Genomic DNA, 20206 nt, shown 5'->3' on the forward strand with positions numbered 1-20206 from the left:
ATAGGTGTGATAAATGCTGCAACACGTCTGTGTCAAAGCAGGGGGTGATAATGTGCAATCACGAAGAGGAGGAGGGGGGGGGGGCGCTCCAGGCTGGATGGGGTAAAGATATTCACAGTAAATGAGAAGGGATGGCTGATAACAACAAATGCGGGCTATTAGTCAAAAGGCGGACAGGAGGAAGGAAGGAAGGCCCGAGGCATCGCTGGGGTGTTCACAAAAGACCTCAATTGCATCTTTGCCTCCCATACAGCTCTTGTGTCGGGTCGCTGTCAATTGTTCAGGTGTGCCTGCTGAAATGACCGCGAACCTTTGAGAAGACGTCAACAGTTATCGTACGATGCTAACGTGGTGTGAAAGCACAGGCTACAATTAATGAAAGTGACAAAAACGTGTGCGTGTGTGTGTCTGAGAGAGAGAGAGAGCGAGACAGAGAGACAGAGTGAGAGAGAGGCGACCTCATCCATCTCACCCCCCAACACAACATAAAAAAAAAAAAAATCCCATCTGCTCATCACAGCGAGGAGAGACGAGGCGTTGGGAGGCACAATAGCGCAGCTGCATAAATAATGCAGCCTGTGTGAAACTATTCACACAGGCAGCGAGCTCAAAAGTGAACACATGCACACGAGCACGGACGCGTGCGCACGCACACAATGCTGGTGTCACTTAAAAAAAAAAAAAAAAAAAAAAAAGATGTAGCAAACGAGAGGAGGATCTGCTTGGTCATTGGACCAAAAGTCCCTGATGCAAGTGGACTGTCATGACCTCGATTTAATCGAATGACAAATTCCCTGCAAATGTACAAAAGGGCGCAAAAATGTGGCGCATACCAAAAACCTCACTATTCGTTGGAGAAAAAGTTAAAAAGAGGCCTTTTGAAAACTGGTACATCAAACACACTCAGAGTATATTAAGGGTGTCCAAACGTTTTCGTTTGAGGGCCACAAACAGAAAAATGGAAGGATGAAAGGGCCCCTTTAAAACGCATCAACTTTTGGAAACGCGCTAAAGTCAGTCAAGAAAGCAATTAAATATCGTTTGTCTTGCCTTGTTAATTTCATCAACTGTTTATTAAAGCCGTTAAGAAAAATTGACAGTTTTTGGGGTGCCCGACAGCCCTCTCTTTCACAGAATCGGTCCAGATCTGCAGCCAACAGCAGCCGAATCCCATCTCTGCAGTCAGAACCCCCCCCCCCAAAAAAAACCAACTGCAAACTGTAGTAAGGCGACCATTTTTCAAACTGTTACTCGAGGATCATTAACGTGTCGTCTTCATAAATCAGCCACTGAGCACAAAGTGGAACAACTACTTTTGCCTCTAAAATAGAATTACCTTTATTCACTAGTGTTTTGAAGACAAATTAAGTTATTCTTTGAATATAGCGGAAAGTTCAACAGTACCTCCTCTCTTCTCACTCTGCCCACCCACCGTCACCTTTTTTTTTCCAACTAACCTTGTGGCCCATGTCACACGTCATTTTCAGTCTTACATATTTTTCTTGGCATGTCGCGGGCTGCAGCAAAATGGATGACGGGCCGCAAATGGCCCCCGGGCCATAGTTTGGACACCACTGTCCTAACATATGCGCGCTGATGAAAAGTTTTGCTTTGACCAGCCAATCAGAGGAGAGACAAAAAAAAAACAAAAAACACCGCGATAATTGTTGAGTGATTTCGAAGGCCCTGGAGCGACATTAACATTAGCATGGCAACGTAGTGAGGCTGAAATCTGATTGGAAAAAAAAAGAAAAATAGAAACTCAACCATCCAAATACACATACTAGAAGCAGTGTTGCCAAGAGCAATTCTACCAAACAAATAGAATAGGCTGTTGCAAATAAACTAGGCCTAATACAAGTTCACGGAACCGATATTGTCTATTATTGTAAACACGGTCAGTGCTTGCGATCGTGTTTACGCCATCAGCGGCCCGCCACTGGATTTCCAACGATTCGAAAGAGCTCCCAGTTTGACGCGGTGCACTGGCACTGCAAGCTACAATGAGCGCTTCGACGAACACGTGAGGAGGAATGAACCAGAGACCGAGCGGAGCACATAATCGTGAATTACAGACGATTTGGAAGGAAAACTCCGCTTCCCCTCGCACATGTTTCAATGTCAACGAAGTGCTCTGGGGCCGCTGTGTCAATTTGCTCCCATCAAAAGCCACTCGCCATCACATTCCGAGACCTCAAAGCGCTCCGACGCGCAATACGCAGCATGACTGTCACACACAAGCAGCGCAGATGACGAGCCCGTAGGAGGCCCATCCACCCCCGCGCCGCTCCGGCGCCCGGGGAAAGTCAGCGTGCTCCCAAAGCCTCGTAAAGACAGACTGAACTGGAATGGCGCTCGCAGACCCCCCCCCCCCTCCCCCCAACCCTAAGGCACCACAATCCCAGTTTGGATCTATCACAGGTTCTGCCATTTAGATTCATAGCTCCTTTAGAGAGCACCGTCGTTGGCTGTGAGTGCCCGCATGTGACACAGAAAGGGGGGGAAAAAAATAACAGTCTGGCTTAGCCACATTAGAGTGCCTTGTTGTCAACTGTCTGTGTGGACATCTAGCGGGAGGAGCAAGGGGGGGGATTCAATGTGATGGGCGGTGTGCTGTTTAGCAGTTTTATGCCGTCATTGAATGGCAGTTTTTATACAAAAGAGCCCTTTACAGGAGAAACCTTTTTTTTTTTGATTGTTCAAACCATTCTTCCTTATAGCTGCATATTATAGACATGCATTGAGCATGTAATATATGCAAAATAGTCTGCTGCACATTGGTTCAATAAAAAAAAAAAAAGACATATGCACATTTTCTTTTCTTCAAAATGGCTTTTTTTGTGGCCATACGTCTGATTAGGAAGTTTGTGGTCCTCTGTGGCCCCTGAATCTTCATCATTTGTTATTTCATGATGAGTGATCAATGATGCTAAATTGTACCCTGCGGCATTTCTTTCAAGCGACAATTGCTCCTCCAATCTGTCATCTTTGACGAGCCAGCAACTTTGCAGTCATCTTCTCTCCCCAAGTCACCTCCATTATTTGACATTGGCAAAGCAAGTGTAGGCCAAAAGCGCCTCGTTAGGGATGTATCAAACGAGGATGCCTTCTTATATATATATATAAAAAGGAATAAGTCAGTGACTCCGGCAGAAAAAGGCACGCTGGATGTTTTTAATTGAATCCATCACTTTGATTTGCCGATATGCCGTCTCTATCAGCGCGGAGGAGCTCCATCTCGCACGCTGATTGCCTGAGCTCTCCACATAAAAGAAGCCGGGATGTTTCATTAAGGCGGGCGATAATTCCGCCAGATACACTTTAGAAATCAGCGTGCATTCAGAGCTGTGCGGAAAAAATAGCACGGCGACGCAGCGCGCGTGGATGATGAGCTGGAGGGAGCCAAAGCCGAGGAAAGCAACTAAAACAAAGCCCGCGTGACCGCGTTGGATAACAGCATGGGAGGAAACAGGTGATCTAGAACGGTTCTCAAGAATCCCAGTTTGAATCGGCGCCTTGATAAGAACTCCAAAAAAAAGAAAAGAAAACATCTCCATTGTCTACCGCGACTGCACCTCCAAAGCGCGCCCATTACCGTCAATTTCATCATCACTTGGCTGTTGTTGTCGTAACAAGCGGCTTATCCATCTGGATTCTCTATTTGCCTTTTCTCCTATCAAGGCTTCAAATGACGCTCATCTTAATGCGCGCGCCACTCTGATTTGTATCATCGTGTGCGTCAAAAATGCACGCTTTTGCGGATGACGAGACCAATGAGGAAGCCCCCGCCCCCCCCAACATCTCATGGGGTCATGCCTTCTGTTTGCGATAGGTTGGTCTTCCTCGGACGTGATGGTTTCTTAAATAATGAACTGCGACTTCAAGAATGTTTTTTTTTTAAATTGAAAAATGTGCTTTTCAAACTTTAATAAAATACAAAGAATAAGAAGAAATAAAACAGTTAGACTTCATGCTAGACTGGCCATGAAAATACGGACCATCAACTTTTTCCTCATAGCCTTCTAATCCAAGCCATGTTTTGAATTTATGAGTGGATGACAACACCCCCCTCCCCACCAAAAAAAAAAATATCTATGGATAATTTTAGTCTGCCTTGGATAGGAATTATGTTATATGTGATGACATAAATCCAACTAAATGAATAAAGTGTCATGAGCACTGTGTGTTTTGTTCCTGGTCCATTAAAAAAGCAAAAAAAGCATTGCATTGAAGCCAGAGTGGAAGTCAAGAGCACACATGGAGAGGTGCAAATAGAGTCAAACACACTTATTCAAAGAGAGTGTGTGCACATGTGCGTGTGTGTGTGTGTGTTACAACCAACCATTGAAAACAACCACAACCAACAACACATCGCTACACCATACCAGACACAAGACATGTTACTATGTTTCTTCCTTCCATCTGTGAGGAAAAAAAACAAAAAAACAAGCGAGGCGCACACACACACACACACACACACACACACAGTGGCGTGCTGGGAAACCATGGTTGCGGCGAATCACGGTGCTGCTGTGCCGTCGCCATGCCAACAGTGGCAGCAGCTTTCTGTGTGTATCACACACGCAGACACACCCGGGGTGACACCTGATGAATCGACATGCACGCACACGCACACGCACACACACACACACACACACACACACACACACACACACACACACACACACACACGCACACATACAGCAAAAGGGAAAAAAAATGGAAATTGCAAGTGGGTGAAAAGACATGCAGGGTTGCAAACAATGCCGAGCTCTGGATGTGATCCCACGCAACTCATGCACATGAATCATATGAGCATCTCTGAAGTGCACACACACACACACACACACACACACTCCAATGTCAATTTGAGCTCTCAAGGATATGTACGTGTGCGCACGTGTAATGCATTCAGCTCTCGTGCTGCGCAAACCGAAAGCAGTGTCGCCCAACCTTTGTTGCGCCAAGGCACATGTTTTACCTGGGGAAAAAAAAAACGAAATCTGACGGCAGAGCAGCATTCGAGCTTGGTGAACGCTCGTCCGCCTGCCAGAAAGAGAGCGTAAAAAGGAGCAGCGGAGTAGATGGAAAAGTAAGAGAGAAAAAGAGAGCGAGGCGCTTGACTAAGAAGAAATACTCCGCTTGACCTCAAGCGGCACCGAGCATGAAGGGGTGAAGGAAAGCAGTCTTCCTTTTTGAAATCGGGCCTTCACTGAAGTCTGCTCGCACTTAAACTATGCTAAAAATAACCACACAGTTTTTGCTCCTGCGGAGAATATCATTTCTGTTTTGACTCAAATCTAATTTGGATTAAAAAAAAGGGGGAAAACACTGCTGATGTCTGTGCTAGGAACGAGTGTTTTCAGTCAGGTTCAAGTAGGCACGTGCACACATAGCCACTAAGTGGTGCTCAAGCACCTGCCCCTTTTGCCCTGGACAAAAGGACAAAAAAACCCAAACAAAATTGTCATTGGTCTCGAAAGCGAAAGCAGATGTTTGCAAATGTCTTGATTGATTTTGATTCAACACAAAAGATAGATAATCACTCTGCTTTCAAGGATTACGCAAATCAGAGAAGACTCTCAAGAAGATGATTCATCGATTATCAAAATAGCCGTCGGTTAATTGGGACATCTTGACATGATATTAAAGCAAATACGGTTCAAAACATTCTTCTTTTCAAATATAAACATAGAGAGTCACAAGAAAGAAGAAACATGGAATGGGGCTTTGAGTGTACACTGTGTGTGTGTGTGTGTATATATATACAGGTATATATACTGTATATATATATATATATACAGTATATCAGAGGCGATTGCTCTAAGAGTGCAAGGGAAGCTCAGCTTCCCCTAAAATGTCAAAAAGTAAGTGATCAAATATACTCTATGTGTGTACGTACAATTGTGTGGACATGTCATTGACTAAATATGCGCTCCAACGCGCTCAACCTTTTACTATTACTGGCTACGACGCGACTCTCTTCTCATTCATTCCCACAGCTTCACTGTGCTTTTTAAACTGTGTGGACGCTGAGCGTCGACTGCGCGGACGCTGGGCATCTAGAGAGTTCAGGTTAGGTTGTCCCAATGCATTGAAACGAGACGAGTCATTGGAAATGAGCCAATCACCGATCTTATGGTGAAGGCAACCTTGTCATTTTTTTTGGAAAAGGAACGGAGAGTAGAATTCACGTATAAATAAACGGACACATTTTATGATGTAGGCCAAAATTGAGCTTCCCCTCCTTGACAGACCAGCATCCGCCACTGATATATATAGACATACATCTATCTGCATATACACACACACACACACACACACAAAAACTACTACAGGCGCCGTGACAGTGACCCACATAACTAGCACGAACCGTCAGGCCACATTCGTGTCAGCGAACGCAACACAATGTACAATGGCCGCCTGATGAGGACACACATGCAGGAAGTACCAGCGCACACGAGCCAGGAAAGAAGTTATAATTACTGATCATTAGGTGTGCCTTATGGTGCGGAAAATACGGTACCATGAGACAGTCGAGCACGCGCACACAGCCATTCTTGTGTACACGCGTACATATCGTTCTCGAATCATGAGAGACAAACAAGCACGCACGCACACACACACACACACACACACACACACACACACACACACACACACAGAAAACTGCGGCATCACTTGGTGTGCTGTTGTCCGCGTTGTGTTCAAATGCGCCAGAAGCTTTCCCTCAATGTGTCGGCCACTTTTGAAATACGTGCCTGACTGCGCGCGCGCACCTGAGGACACATTTGCACCTGACGCCGTCCTGCTGACACACAGCCAGGTCGGTGAGCGTTGCCTCACGACGGACACACGGGGGAGAATTCTTTTCCATATTGAATCAAACGGTTGGATCTTATCATGAGGGATGAGAAAGGCGTCCAACCTCTTCATCGCATTCTGAAACAGACTCATCGCAGGCCGCTTTATTAGATACCCATGCTGAAAAAAACAAAATGCAGATTTTTCCGCACTTAAAATAATAAAACGGAGTCACTTCAGTACCGCCTTCTTTTCAGGCTACGGTGGCCCCCGAAGTACAAAACAAAACAACAAAGAACTAAATACAACAACCGATGGACATTTTGCAATCTTCAAAGCAACATTCATGTTTTGGGAAAACTGCAACGATGGAAACGCTGAGATCAGAATCTCAGCGCTCCAAGGCAAACATCCTTCCCCACTAACCCACCGCGCCACCCACTAAAATTGCAGATGCAAGAACATTTTTTATTTCACTTTGAATTGCCATTTTAGGAGATTTTTTTTTTCTGAGCACCCCCATGAATATTACTTGGGCAAATGATGTCCATCCATAGTTCCTCTCCTCCCTCACAAACACTCACACGCTCAAAAAAATGACCACTCACTAGATGGTAGTATTGAGCCACACTGCGCGCAACGGCGAACCGGGTTCCACTTGCAATAAAGACACACAAATCAATGGCTATCATCTTTCTAGAGAGAGAGGTCAGATTCACCATTTGTCCGACAGTGCAACCCCCCCAGCAACACAACATAACAACCGCAGAGGCGGGCTAATGAAGAGATATGGCAAGGGAGGGAAAGTAAGCGAACGGCTCCCGGAGAGGACCAAGTTGGCTGCAAACGTGATAACAACACAACAGAGAAATGGGGAGGGGGGGGGGCAGCGTCCCAACAATGGCTACAATGTCCGTGGCTATTCAGCGCGCGTGCGAGCACGGGATGGAGAAGGCTCCTCGTGTTTGGGGGGACGACGACTCCCCGGAGCGCGAGGCCGACTGCTGTGAGGAAGATTGCGAGTCGGATAGAAAGCGCGCATGAATTTGGTCTTTGTTCTGTGGCAAGATAATAAAAGACGGAAATCGAAGTGGAGTCACTTAAGTGTATGTTTGGGGAGCGAATGAGTGACAGCGCAAAACAGCCATTTGGGCAGCCGGCTTGACAGAAGCTCTTTGTGCCGCCATTTTGCACTTGCCCGCCACCGTGTTTATACATGAGAGGCGAGTCGTTAGCAAAATTGGGTTTGCGCGCAGGTTGTAATCCTGGGAAATCTGCCAATCTACTCCTGCTCGGCTTGAACTCCCGTCAATAAAAACAAGTCGCCGTTTGCGTTTTCAAACACGGCCGTGTCGGGCAAATCATAAAAGGATGTACGGTGGCGTCCTCGTACCCACTTGAACTCTTCCACATTTGGTTGCGAGCCACCGACGATATATGGCTTTCATTTTAAAGATACAAATCTGAAAAATGTGGCGTGCAAAAGCATTCGGCACCCTTGAAACTGATTCACCGAAATAGAAACCAGTGCAGCCTATTGCCTTCATGTCACGTAATTATTAAATAGAGTCCATCTGTGGATTTCAGATTTTCATGAGGACGAGAAAAAGGGAAACCGGACACCATTTTCTTTCCACTTATGAGCCACTTTGTGTTGGCCTTTCACATGTAACGCTATAAAAATCATTTGGTGTCGGAACGTGACAAAACGTGAAGAGGTTCCATGGGTGTGCGTACTTTTGCAAGACCCCGTAAAGTGAACCCGGAGAGTTGTTTTCAGACGTCCAAGGTAGCCGCTGAAAACATTGCGAGCGCTGCCTACTGACAGGCAGCGTGTGAGCCGGGGCTTCTCGCTGGCTCGGTCGCGTAAGAGCGCCTCATTATCACGGCATGGAAAAGTCCCGCCACGACCTTGTCGGATACATTCCTGCCACTGGAAGCGTCAAGTGGAAATCCTTTCATGGCGCAAAAATGCAGGAATGCAAGATAGCTCGACAAAGTAGCATCCGTGATCAAGGTCGCGGAAATGGTATTTGATTGACGGGTGATGAGGGTGGGGTTTCATCGCAATCCAGTGGACACGCCCACACAGGTTCGCCACATTTTGAAGCCTCCATTTACATAATTGCCGATGTTTTCATAAGTCAAATTCGGGCGGGTTGTTTAGCGCAAAAGAGGAATGAAAATTGAGACGGCAACTGGAGTAATTAGTCATTGAAAGCAATCGCAATTTTATTTCTAGTCATGACTCATTGTTAAAATGGCCCACATGGCACACACGCCATCTGAAAGCAAAACTAAAAAAAAAAAATAACGCCCCACAGTCAAACCGGTGATGTCTTCCTTTTGTTGTGCACACATTTGTACCTTGATTGCGCGCGCGTGCGTCAGCGTCCATGCGTGCAACACCATCTCAGTGTGTGTCATACTCATATTATCCGTCGCCTCGTCATTAATCATCCCCCCCCCCCCCCCCCTGCCCCAGACATGGCCATCGGTTTCTGAGAGGTGCAATCATTTACAATTGATTTACATAAGACACACACACACGCACGCGCGCGCACACAAAGTACAAAACACTAATTGAACAAGACGGACGGCGGTTGTCGGCGACGCCAAGTACTGGAGCAGAGCAGAGTAAAACGAGAGAGTAAAAACATATTTATATTTAATGCGTCCTGGCCTAGATAAGTGGCGTTTCGACCACGTCCAACCAGCAGCCAGACCAGATGTACACTCTCAGCAAGGAGATATTGATGCTTCAATTTGGGGAAAAAATGCTATTGATTGCGCAATTTAGTGATCACAAGCCAAAATGAATTGCTTTTCAAGTGCCCCCCATAGCTCACATGTCGACTTGGGCGCAAGAGATGTGGTTTAACTTCGACTGGATGCCGGTCAAGTGCAGGGCATTTACACTCAACGTTCATAAAAGTCTACTGGAACGGCTGAACTTTAAATGGTAGAAATTGTGTCTTGACACCCGTTTAACACAACACAAGTTTGGATGTGATGGGTTAATTATGATCATTCATGCCTTCGTCACATCCCGGCTGGATGACTGTCATGCACTTTACTTTGCAGGCGGCCAATCCTCCATGAAGCGTCTTCAGTTGGTCCAGAATACTGCTGCTCGCCTCTTGACTGGTACTCGTAAGAGGGAGCACATCACTCTGACTCTGCCATCCCTTCACTGGCTCCCTCTACATTTCCGAGTTTTTTTTAAGATCCTATTATTTGTTTTCAAATCCTGAAATGGCCTCACCCCACCTTACCTCTCAGAGCTCCTACACACCTGCCCTCTGCCTCAGGTCTGCGGACCAGACCTTATTAGAGGTACCAAGAACTAAGCGGAGGCTCAGAGGGGATCCAGCCTTTTCCATTGCTGTTCCTCTCTTTGGAATGACCTCCCACTGAACATTCGGCAAGCCCCCTCGCTGCTCATCTTTAAAACTCGTCTCAAAACTCATTTCTATTCTTTGGCTTTTGACTCAGCCTGAGACTTGATTTTTAGTTTGACTGATTTTGTGCTTTCTATTGCATTTTTAAATTAATTTATTGTCTTTTTTTTGTTTATTGTTGTATATTTGCTCCATGTACAGCACTTTGTATACAGCGGTGGTTGTTTTCAAGTGCTCTTGAAGTTACCATTGAGTTGAGAATTATGAACACAACCGTACCGACATAAGGGGTGTGCACACTTGGGGAAACCACCTGATCTCAGTTGTTTTGCTTCCTCTCCTGATAAGATTTAATTTTTTTAATTGATTGCAGGCTATAGGTCACATTTATGGCGGAAAAAAGTTTTCAACTAATTTATCTTGGTCTCATTTTTTTCTTTAGATGACCAAATTCCAGCCTTTCAACAGGGGTGTGTTGACTTTTTATGTCCTGCTCTGCTCGAGTAGCATAACCCCACCACGACATTTGCATGGACAAGCACCTCAAGGCGCCACACTCCAGCGGCCTGACAAATGAACTCTGCTGCTGTTTACGACTTTGTGCTCCGGCCTCTCACCGGATTTAAACGGCGCTACGGACGCATGGCAGCTTACAATTAGCCAGCAGCCAACCGGCAGAAAAAGTGAGGCGGAAAAGTTCGAGACGGTTAAAATAATCTCGTCCACAAATGAGCTCCAGTCAATTTGGACACGTTGCGAATTAAGGACTAAGTTGTGATTTGGGGGGCACGGCCCTAATGGGCTTGCTGGACGAGCCACGCCGAGTTTGTTTGTTTGTGTCACACAAACGCAAAAGGAAGAAAAGATACCTTCAAAAATGTCATGTTTGGATTCTGGACGTTTTTCTCTCTTCCCTTAAGTATATATAAAATGAATGTGACGTGGGTTATTTACGAATTTGCAGAAGGCCTCGAGAACATAGGGAACGAGGGCCATAAATACATCTCTGCAGTCCGACACCCCCTTCAGTGTTGTGTTTCACAATCACGTGCAATACAATTTTTAGGAATAATACCTCTTTCTTGTTTTTGATCAATTATTTTTGAAGGTGGTAATTGGTGTTCAATTTTTAAGTACTGCTGGTTTAAACCACTGCGACCGGCCGGCAACGAGTTCAGGGTGTTGCCCACCTACTCCCCGATGACAGCTGGGATAGCTTCCAGCACGCCCATGACCCTTGTGAGCATAAGCGGATTAGAAAATGGATGGATGGATGGTTTAAACCATTAATACAGGGAATGTTAAACATGACTTCGGTCCTGGATTACTGCATCCTCAAACAGATGGAATCATCACAAGAACCCGAGTCAGAAAAAAGCAAGTACATGTGGGCCATGACAAGATGATAGGACCTCAGTGTGGACATTAGGCTAAACAAGAGATTTGGTTTACTGTGCTTTAAACTCGCAGTCACAGAAACTTGACTGAGTGCTGAAGTGTATTATGGGAAGACCGGAAGGAACTTAGGGAATGTTCGTGACTTTAGCGATGATGCTGACACACCCTGACAAGAATACCACAGCTGTAGGCTTCCCTCCGGAGTCCTTTTACCGACCTGGAGGAAATGAAGTCAGGTCTCCTTTTGCAACTTGGGGCCTCCTCCACACACTAGAGATGTTTTGGGTTGGGGGTTAACTCTTAACTCTTCAAGAAACACCAAAAAGCTTTTGACCGTATGGACCCGGGCACCTGGCAGCCATTCTTCACAGCCTTTGAAACCACAATACGGCTTTCGGGGAGTCTAATGTGTCTGACCCGGAGAAAACGGCATCGTAGTGACAGACGGAAAGGTCCGACGTGTAAGTTTGGCGCGACCGATTCAAACACTCACACTGGCGACCTTTGAGAGAGGGTTAGCTGTGAAGACAAATATGAAGCATGAGGGGAAGGGATGCAGTCAAGGTCTGCAACACAAAGGGTTTGCTGCTACGTTTGGACTGAAATCCGACTCTGTCGGCTGTGACCCTTTGGCTGGTTGGAGGCGACTCGAACGGAATCAGATTGTCTTTTCTTGGAGAGACATACAGGTATCTTCGAAGGAAATGGCAAATTTACAGTACTTCATACGTATGTAAAATGACAACAAAAAAGTCATTGCTTCATAGTCCCATTCAGTCAAACCAAATTGAATCCACTTCCAATTGAATCTTGCCTTGAAAGTCGAACCGAATTGAACCCACTTCCACTTTAACATCCTGCCTTGAAAGGGGAATACACTTGCTCGGTAGCCGGTTAGCATAATTGCTACAGCTCTCAAAGGGGTCTGCATGAGCACTCCCAGACTCCGCTGAGAGCCAAGAGCATTATAATGTATGAGATCGTACCAGTCTCGTCACTTGGAGTGACTCCAAGTCACTTCGTCATTTGACGTGAGGCGTAATTTATTCAGCAGTTCCGGAAGACAGCTCGTATAACATCATCGGTTTTATTTTTAGCTTGTTTGCCGGAAAGCTGCATCACAAATGACCGTGCATAAAAGTTAAAGAAAGGCATACAATATTTTGCAAAGGCGTCACTCGAAGACCATTTTGCCATCGTAACATCAATAATAATAATTTGTGGTCACTGGGGTCGAGTTGTAATTTTCAATGAACGAAATGTTCAGTAGTCCACAAGTTGCTTCATGTTCTAATTTAATGACTCTTAATTTGAAAAGAAAAAGACAAATATATATCAGGGTCACATGACCAGTGGACCATATTTTGGTTTGGCTGATTCGACCTCATTACCTGAATGTTATTATCCTCTTATGGTATTTTGGTGCTGTCTGAGTTTGAAATGAGACATTTTTTTTACACTTGATTATTAGAGATATCAAAATTTTTTTAATTTTTTAAAAAAAAAGTTTCTCTTGCTATTTTGCGAGCGTGCGCCTGCAACTCTGATCTGAATTTATTTTTCCTTTGGTCCCGTGAGATACTTGAACCAAGGAGGAGTCTTTCAAAAAGTTTCATCACTGGCAAAAAGGCATTCAATCTTGCTTCACGTTGAGTCTGCACTTCTGCCAAACGCCACTGCGGATTCCAACGAAACATACTGGACGACCCGGGACAGGCAGCCCATTGTTAAACAATCGGTGTGTGTGTGTGTGTGTGTGCAGTAACAGTCACCTCCCGTCTTTTGCGACTCCTGCGAAGGAGGAGCATCTTCTGGGATGTATCTGCGGCTTTTGGCCGTCACAGCAAAATGCATTTTAAGCAGTTTGTCTTTCGCGAGCTAAAAATACCACTAATCAAGTCCCCGAAGAGTCATAAATAAATACAGAGAACGGTAATTATTCTTCAGTCTTCCCAGAGGCCGGCATCAAAGTGCGAGCCGCCGAGCTGATCAACAATTCATAAAGTTTCGCGTGAGAAGATGATCTAACACAAAGGAACACTAAACAAATACACGAGCTGATACTCCTGAGCTGGGAGGGGTCTAGAGAGACAGGGCGGGGACAAGGAGGTGAGGAAAACAAACAACAAACTTGCCTTTCTGGCATTGTGGACTCGTTTGCATCCGCGGCGTCTGAAATGCAACGTATTCTCACAAGAATTCTCAAGCAAACTTTGCCATGTTAGGCATGAACCCAAAAAATTGCAGCGGCAACTCATGCAACCATCATGACCGACTTACGACAGACTCCACAAATGGGTGAATTGGAAATAGACTGAGACAAAACAAAGAATTTGTGCTTTTGATTATATATTTCCATCGTGGTCACGCTATATACAGTCGAGCGTTCCACACTGCGCTGACTGTCATTGGCCCGCACTTGTGTGGGCCTGTTCTGACGACTTGCTATGCATACAGGATTGGTTACTTCATTAGAGGTGGGCGATGGTCCAAAGTCAGCGGGTGGGCGCGGTATAAGAAGCCGAGGTGGTGGGTGGGAGGTAGGGGGGTGAGATACGTGTGTGATCTGTGGCTCCGGTGGGTCTCGTCAGACCAAAGCACGCTGTGGCTCTCCTTCCACCACATGCAGAAGTAGAGGGGGAGACGCGAGGGCACTGCCCCCCCCCCCCAACCCCAGCAAAGGCGCTAGGCCAGATAATTGACGTGGTTATTTTTTTCTACTTCTCTTTTTTTCCATATTTACCCACATTCTCTGTAACGAACATAAAATGAATGCTGATCAGCGTGTTCCGATTTTTTTGGGGAGGTTGGGGGGGGGGGGGTTCTTCAAAGTTGGGTATCCCTGGTCTAAATACTCCCATAGTGTGTCAACGAGCTAAATATCAGCATTTGGCGCAATGATTCTTGCTAGCCGCGCTTGTAAATAACGCAGCGTACGCAATCTGCATGGTGACATCATTCGCCCCGACTGCAATTGATAAGTGAATCGTTTACAAGAAGGGCAAACGATGCCCAGAAATCGAAACTCTGGGAACCGGTTCTCAACAAAAATTTATTTTTGAACCCCATCCCGAGACATAATTAATGAGTAGTTTCTCAAACAAAACAACATAAATGACAGCTGAGTGTCGATAACATGTTTTTTTAAGAAAGCCTTGACCACCCCATGAGCAGAAAAATAATGTCCTCTATCATCTTTTTCGGCAGGCTCCAAGTGAAAGAACGCGGCAAGCAGCAGAAGAGAGCAGCTACGGGAGTGTCTCAATACTTTGGTGCAAATGAGCGAGGGAAGGAAGGCGAAAGAAGGTCGGCAAAGCACCTGCAGTCTTACGGATGAGTCACGGCACATCTCCGACTTGTCGTCAACGCGGCGGATGGAGGGGAAAAGGGTCGGCGGCGGGAGCAGATTAGATCCACGCTGGTGGTCATGATGAGGCCTGCTGCAGATCAGCGAGAAGGCGCCGACGATCAGCACCTCCAAAGAAGATTTGCTGTAAGGACATTACGATACGGTAGGAATAAAGTTTAAAACCCGAATTTTGGAGATGTGTAAAATCCACACTATTATACGCTCGGCGGTACACCTCCACAATCTAACGGGAGCTTTTTAATACATTCACTCCAAGACGCTGACACAAATAGCGAAAACCTGTAAGTCACTGATGCAGTAAGAAAGGTACATTTAGCTTCATGCTAACAAACAATGCGAAACGCCCTAGACGTGCTGACAAATGGCATGTACATGGCGGTGTTATCGCACTTCCAAATAGCCAAGTTTGAACATAAACGTATACTGACGACACAGTAATACTCCCTGGCATCGATTCTTTATCCTCTGCAAAAAAAAAAAAAAAAGAAAAAAGACCGCTATTACTGCAGCTGGGCGGCCCGGTGGTCAACAGTCAGCGCATTGGCCTCACAGTGCAGAGGTGCAGGGTTCGATTCCGGCTCTGGCCTTCCTGTGTGTGGAGTTTGCATGTTCTCCCCGTGATGTGTGGGTTTTCTTCAGGTACTCTGGTTTCCTCCCACATTCCAAAAATATGCACGGTAGGTGAATTGGTGACTCGAAATTGTCTCTAGTGCGGATGGTTGTTCGTCTCCGTTTGCCCTGCGATTGGCTGGCAACCGGTTCAGGGTGTACCTACTGCCTACTGCCCGAAGACGGCTGGGATAGTCTCCGGCACGCCCCGCGACCATCGTGAGGAGAAGCGGGTCAGATAACGGATGGATGGATGGATGGATGGATATTACTGCAGCCCATTGAGGAGTTGTGACCGTCTCCGCCTATTGCAGTCGTTGCTTTTGCGGAGATCCGCCGAGATTCTGGGGGCTCTCTGCAAACGACTGCCAAAGGAACACGGAGCGCACCAGATTGCGGTCCCTACAAGTATGTAGCGCATACAGACTACAGGCGGTGACACTCGCCCACTTTACCGTTCAATTTCATCATTTTGCCGACGAGCCCTGAGAAGCACAGCGAGTGGAATCTGAAAAGAGATCATTGCATGGTGCAAGACTTTCATTTTAAAAGCCACCAGCTGCAACTCATCCTCCCGGGCAGCAGTCCTGTAAATGTGCACTTTTTGACACACCCACAGAGGTATTCATTTCAATATTATGTTCATTATTGCGGCCGTACAGTTCAAGTGCTCCGAGAGACGTTTTCACACTCTCGTGGAACGAAATAAAAGATTCCAGAACAGCTCTCAGTATGCACCGGCGCAACATTGCAAACTACTAGCGCAGTCATTTGCACATGAGCTCAGCCGCAATGGAAATGCGACAGATGGTTTTCTGAGGAACCAAAACATTTGTAGTTGCCATGTAAACTGCTGTATTGGTTTATTTATTGTTATTATCATTATTTTTTTTTTTTTAAGCACGAACAACACGGCGCTACTGTCGAGGTAGAAGTGACCGCTGTGTAGCATTACAAAAATACAGAAAAAGAGGAAATGGGCCGAAAATCATGGAAAGAATGTGGATCTATGTTGAAGGCACTCACGTATTTAGATGACAGAGACTCTCCATGCTTCACTTTTTCAGACACGTATAGACATGTTGGAGAACAGAAAGCGGTATTATTTTTTGGGGGCGGGGGGAATAAAGCCATCTTTAAACACCCCTCCCACCGAAAACAAAAAAATAAAACGAGAAATGAAATTAAGTTGTATTTTTTTTAAATACACTCGCTAAAAATTGATTTTCTCCCTCAATGACATTTTGACTTTATCATTCTCGTTAATATGAATTTTCGCCTGACTAAACACATCTTTAAGACACCTGAAAGATTTTTACACATATTTACTTTCATTTGCGTTAGAATTACACGTGAGTCCTTGGAACCCCGGCACAACTCTGTGTGTGTTTGTGCCTGTGTGCGCACGTTCGCAAAGACGCTGTGGCTGGGAATCGTATAGTATTGATCACACTGAGGTCACAGGGACGATTGTCTTTGCTTTGGCGTCGCCCGCACATCGGTGAGTCAACAGTCAGCGCTTTTTTTAGATAAAACTGCCGCGTCTGCAAACAGCCACTGCCTTTCTAATTAGGTGCATTCAAGACCGGGTCGGGTCAAGAAGTTTTTTTTGGGCTTTTTTTCTTATCTTATGATAGAACAGGATCCAAAGTATATTAGAGAATTGGGATAATCAAATTCTATATATTTATAAAAGCGGATTATGAAATGTTGCCGTATAAATATATCAAGACAAGAAGGACTAAACAACGCAAGCAAAAAAAAAGAAAAAACTCATGTTACTGAGGAGAATCAGGTGAGGAAGTTCTCTCAAGATGGATGGAATTGAAGAGGTGGACAAAGACCCCGTGAAAGTTGTAGGTGAACGATGACGTACGTGCGCGGCCCAGCGGCTCCCTCATTCGTCTCACTTTTGTCCCACGTAAATCTTTCATTTCATCAACTTTGAACACATATGGATGCGTGCTCATTTTGCGAGGGCAAAATTCTCTTTCTGGCGTCGATTCAAAAGATGCGTGAATCGTGAAAGAATGTCAACGGATACGCACTTAAATCTCCAACAGGAAAATGACATTTATGGGCCGGAGCGTCATCTGTGAGCTATTAGAGGTTAATATCGTCTGGCTTTGGCGAGCCGGTGGCGTCACTTTGAGTGAGTGAGTCTCACCGGTGATTGGAAAACAAACTCGTGTGCAACGTGAAAACTCCTCAAACATGATTTGGGATGTCGGGGGTAAGAAAGCATACATTGGAAATGACTTTTTCATACTTCTCACTCTTTCACATGCCATATTAACCCTTTCATGCATCCTGTAACCTGATAACGCTGTGCCTGAAGGGGTGAATGGAGACATTTTACAAATTGACGTCAACCTTTTCGCATTTCTCGACAGATTCCAGCTGTTACATGTTCAGCTCATTCTTGGGAACTGTTAAAAAAAAATCGGTTTGAAAAAAAAATCAATAGTCTGTGCAAAGGCTTCACTGTCGCTTGAAAGTACAAAACTCAAAACAAGTAGGGCTGCAACAAATGTTTTTTGGAATAATCAATTAATCTATCGATCATTTTTTGATTAATCGTGAATCAGATGTTTTAATTTCCATCCCTTTTCTTAAAAAAACAGGACTTTAGTTCCAATTGACAATGTTGAAAATGTACAGACATAAATGATTTAGGATTCAGTTACAGGTTTGGTCCATAACGTGTCAGAAAAAAATCATATTATTATTATTTCAATATTCCAAAGTAAAATAAATGTTTTTGTTGTTGCTTTTGTTCAACACAAAGCATCTGAAAATAGTTACTGTTGAGAAGTTGAAAATCCAAGGATGTGGACAATTATAGGTTTAAAAAAAAGCTATTTAAAGGATGACTAGATGATCAAAAATAAAGATCAATTAATTTGACAATCGATTAGTTCTCGATTCATCGTTGTACCTCTCAAAAAAGAGCATGTGTCAAATAAAAACCAAACAAAACACAATTTCGGGGCACACAACTCATTGTACTTTTGGATTATTGTTCATGATTTGATTGCTGTTTCATCCGATGCATTTGACGATTGCAGAAAATGTGCAATATTACCATCGAGACTATTTATCTTTGTAGAGTCCAACATCAAAACTTTGAGTTCTACAATCGTTTTACAATTTATTTTTTTTATTATTCCTTGAAAAACAGGATCTACCCAACGGCACCTCACACCAAGTCATCTCGAGAGTCCTTGAATATATATAAATCCATGTAAATAATAATATTCCAGCTCTGCCAGGACATTCACACGACTATTCATGTTTGCCTAATTCTCTATTTCCCATGAGAAGATTCCCAAATGAGTGCAGACATTTTTTGCAATGGACATTCATTTCAGTCTTCGGCATTCACACGTGGCATCGACAAAAATTGGATTCTGGAGTCGATTGGCGAATCTCAAAATGATGCTAAGTCTTCTCCTAATGACAGTGCATTACAATTCCCAGAGTGAGTATCCCAGTATGGAGCTTAAACGTGCAATGACGCAGGGGACTGGAGCGGGCCAACTCATTAGATTGGGCTGCAGACTAAGTCGGATTAACCTCATACGGTTCTCGGAGAGCGGCAGTGGAAAGACGAGCCAAAAAAAATAAAAATCGTGCTGAGCCATACCGCCAGGAGAGTCCACTTTTATTTGAACTTTTTTTGGTATTCCAAAAACATGCATGGCAGGCTGATTGGACGCTCTAAATTGTCCCTAGGTGTGAGTGTGAGCGTGGTTGGTTGTTCGTCTCTGTGTGCCCTGCGATTGGCTGGCAACTGATTCAGGGTGTCCCCCGCCTACAGCCCGAAGACGGCTGGGATAGGCTCCAGCACCCCCCGCGACCCTAGTGAGGATCAAGCGGTTCGGAAAATGGATGGATGGATAGTATCCTCATCTCTCTCATCCGATTCGCACCACGACAACAAACCTGCACATTCCCAGCGCTGGCCAAACATGGCGCCCGCTCCCCGCTTCCCCTTGCGGGGATCGAATTCAGAAGGAGAGCAATTTACTCTTTGCTCCAAATTCCAGATCCACGTGCCAATCTGTGGATTTGACTGCTTTTATTAGGGAGCACGCAAGAAGGCGCAGCACGCAAGGAAGAGCGTGTGAAAGGAATTTGGCGGGCGAGGAAGGAGGGTAACTCGTACGCGCCCTGAAAAGTCGCAACCTCGCCAGCATCTGGATGTTGGCTTCATCTTAGAATTCCAGGCACAAGGAATGGACAACATGCCCCTTTGGCAACATAGTTTGCTTTTTTTTTTTTTTTACAGGCCCTGCAGCTTATTAATCAACACTTTATGAGCTAAAATATCATCCTGTATATTTTGGCTCCGGCGGCTCTCAAGAGAACTATTCAATGACTGGGGGAGTAAAAAAATAAAAAATAAACAATTAAAATTAAAAATCCCAACTATGCACCAATAGATTGCTCGCGGATGGATTTTGAAGCACATTGTGTGCAGGCAAGTCCAGATGTGGAATTGCTGTATGTTCTGTAGCAGAAGGCGGAGAGTCACCGTCACGTCAATGCTAATTGCTGTGAGCTTGTCGATGGCATTTTGCATGACGCATGAATTGTTCTTTCGATGAATGACAATTCTTGT

General features: G+C 45.1%; 1 protein-coding gene across 4 annotated transcripts in view; it reads right to left on the reverse strand.

Moving 5' to 3' along the window:
* The window catches only part of LOC147209286 (tudor domain-containing protein 5-like), a 159105-nt gene that overhangs the window by 28689 nt on the left and 110210 nt on the right, over positions 1 to 20206 (reverse strand). For all 4 annotated transcript variants that reach the window (XM_086105052.1, XM_086105053.1, XM_086105050.1 and 1 more), the window contains exon 5: positions 14923 to 15094. In XM_086105052.1, the coding sequence (XP_085961178.1) occupies positions 14923 to 14952 (30 nt within the window). In that variant the 5' untranslated portion in view covers positions 14953 to 15094. The remainder of the gene's footprint in view (positions 1 to 14922; positions 15095 to 20206) is intronic.

Source organism: Hippocampus guttulatus, chromosome 2, assembly GCF_054856545.1.
Source record: "Hippocampus guttulatus isolate MCC_2025c chromosome 2, RoL_Hgut_1.0, whole genome shotgun sequence".
NCBI lineage: Eukaryota > Metazoa > Chordata > Actinopteri > Syngnathiformes > Syngnathidae > Hippocampus > Hippocampus guttulatus.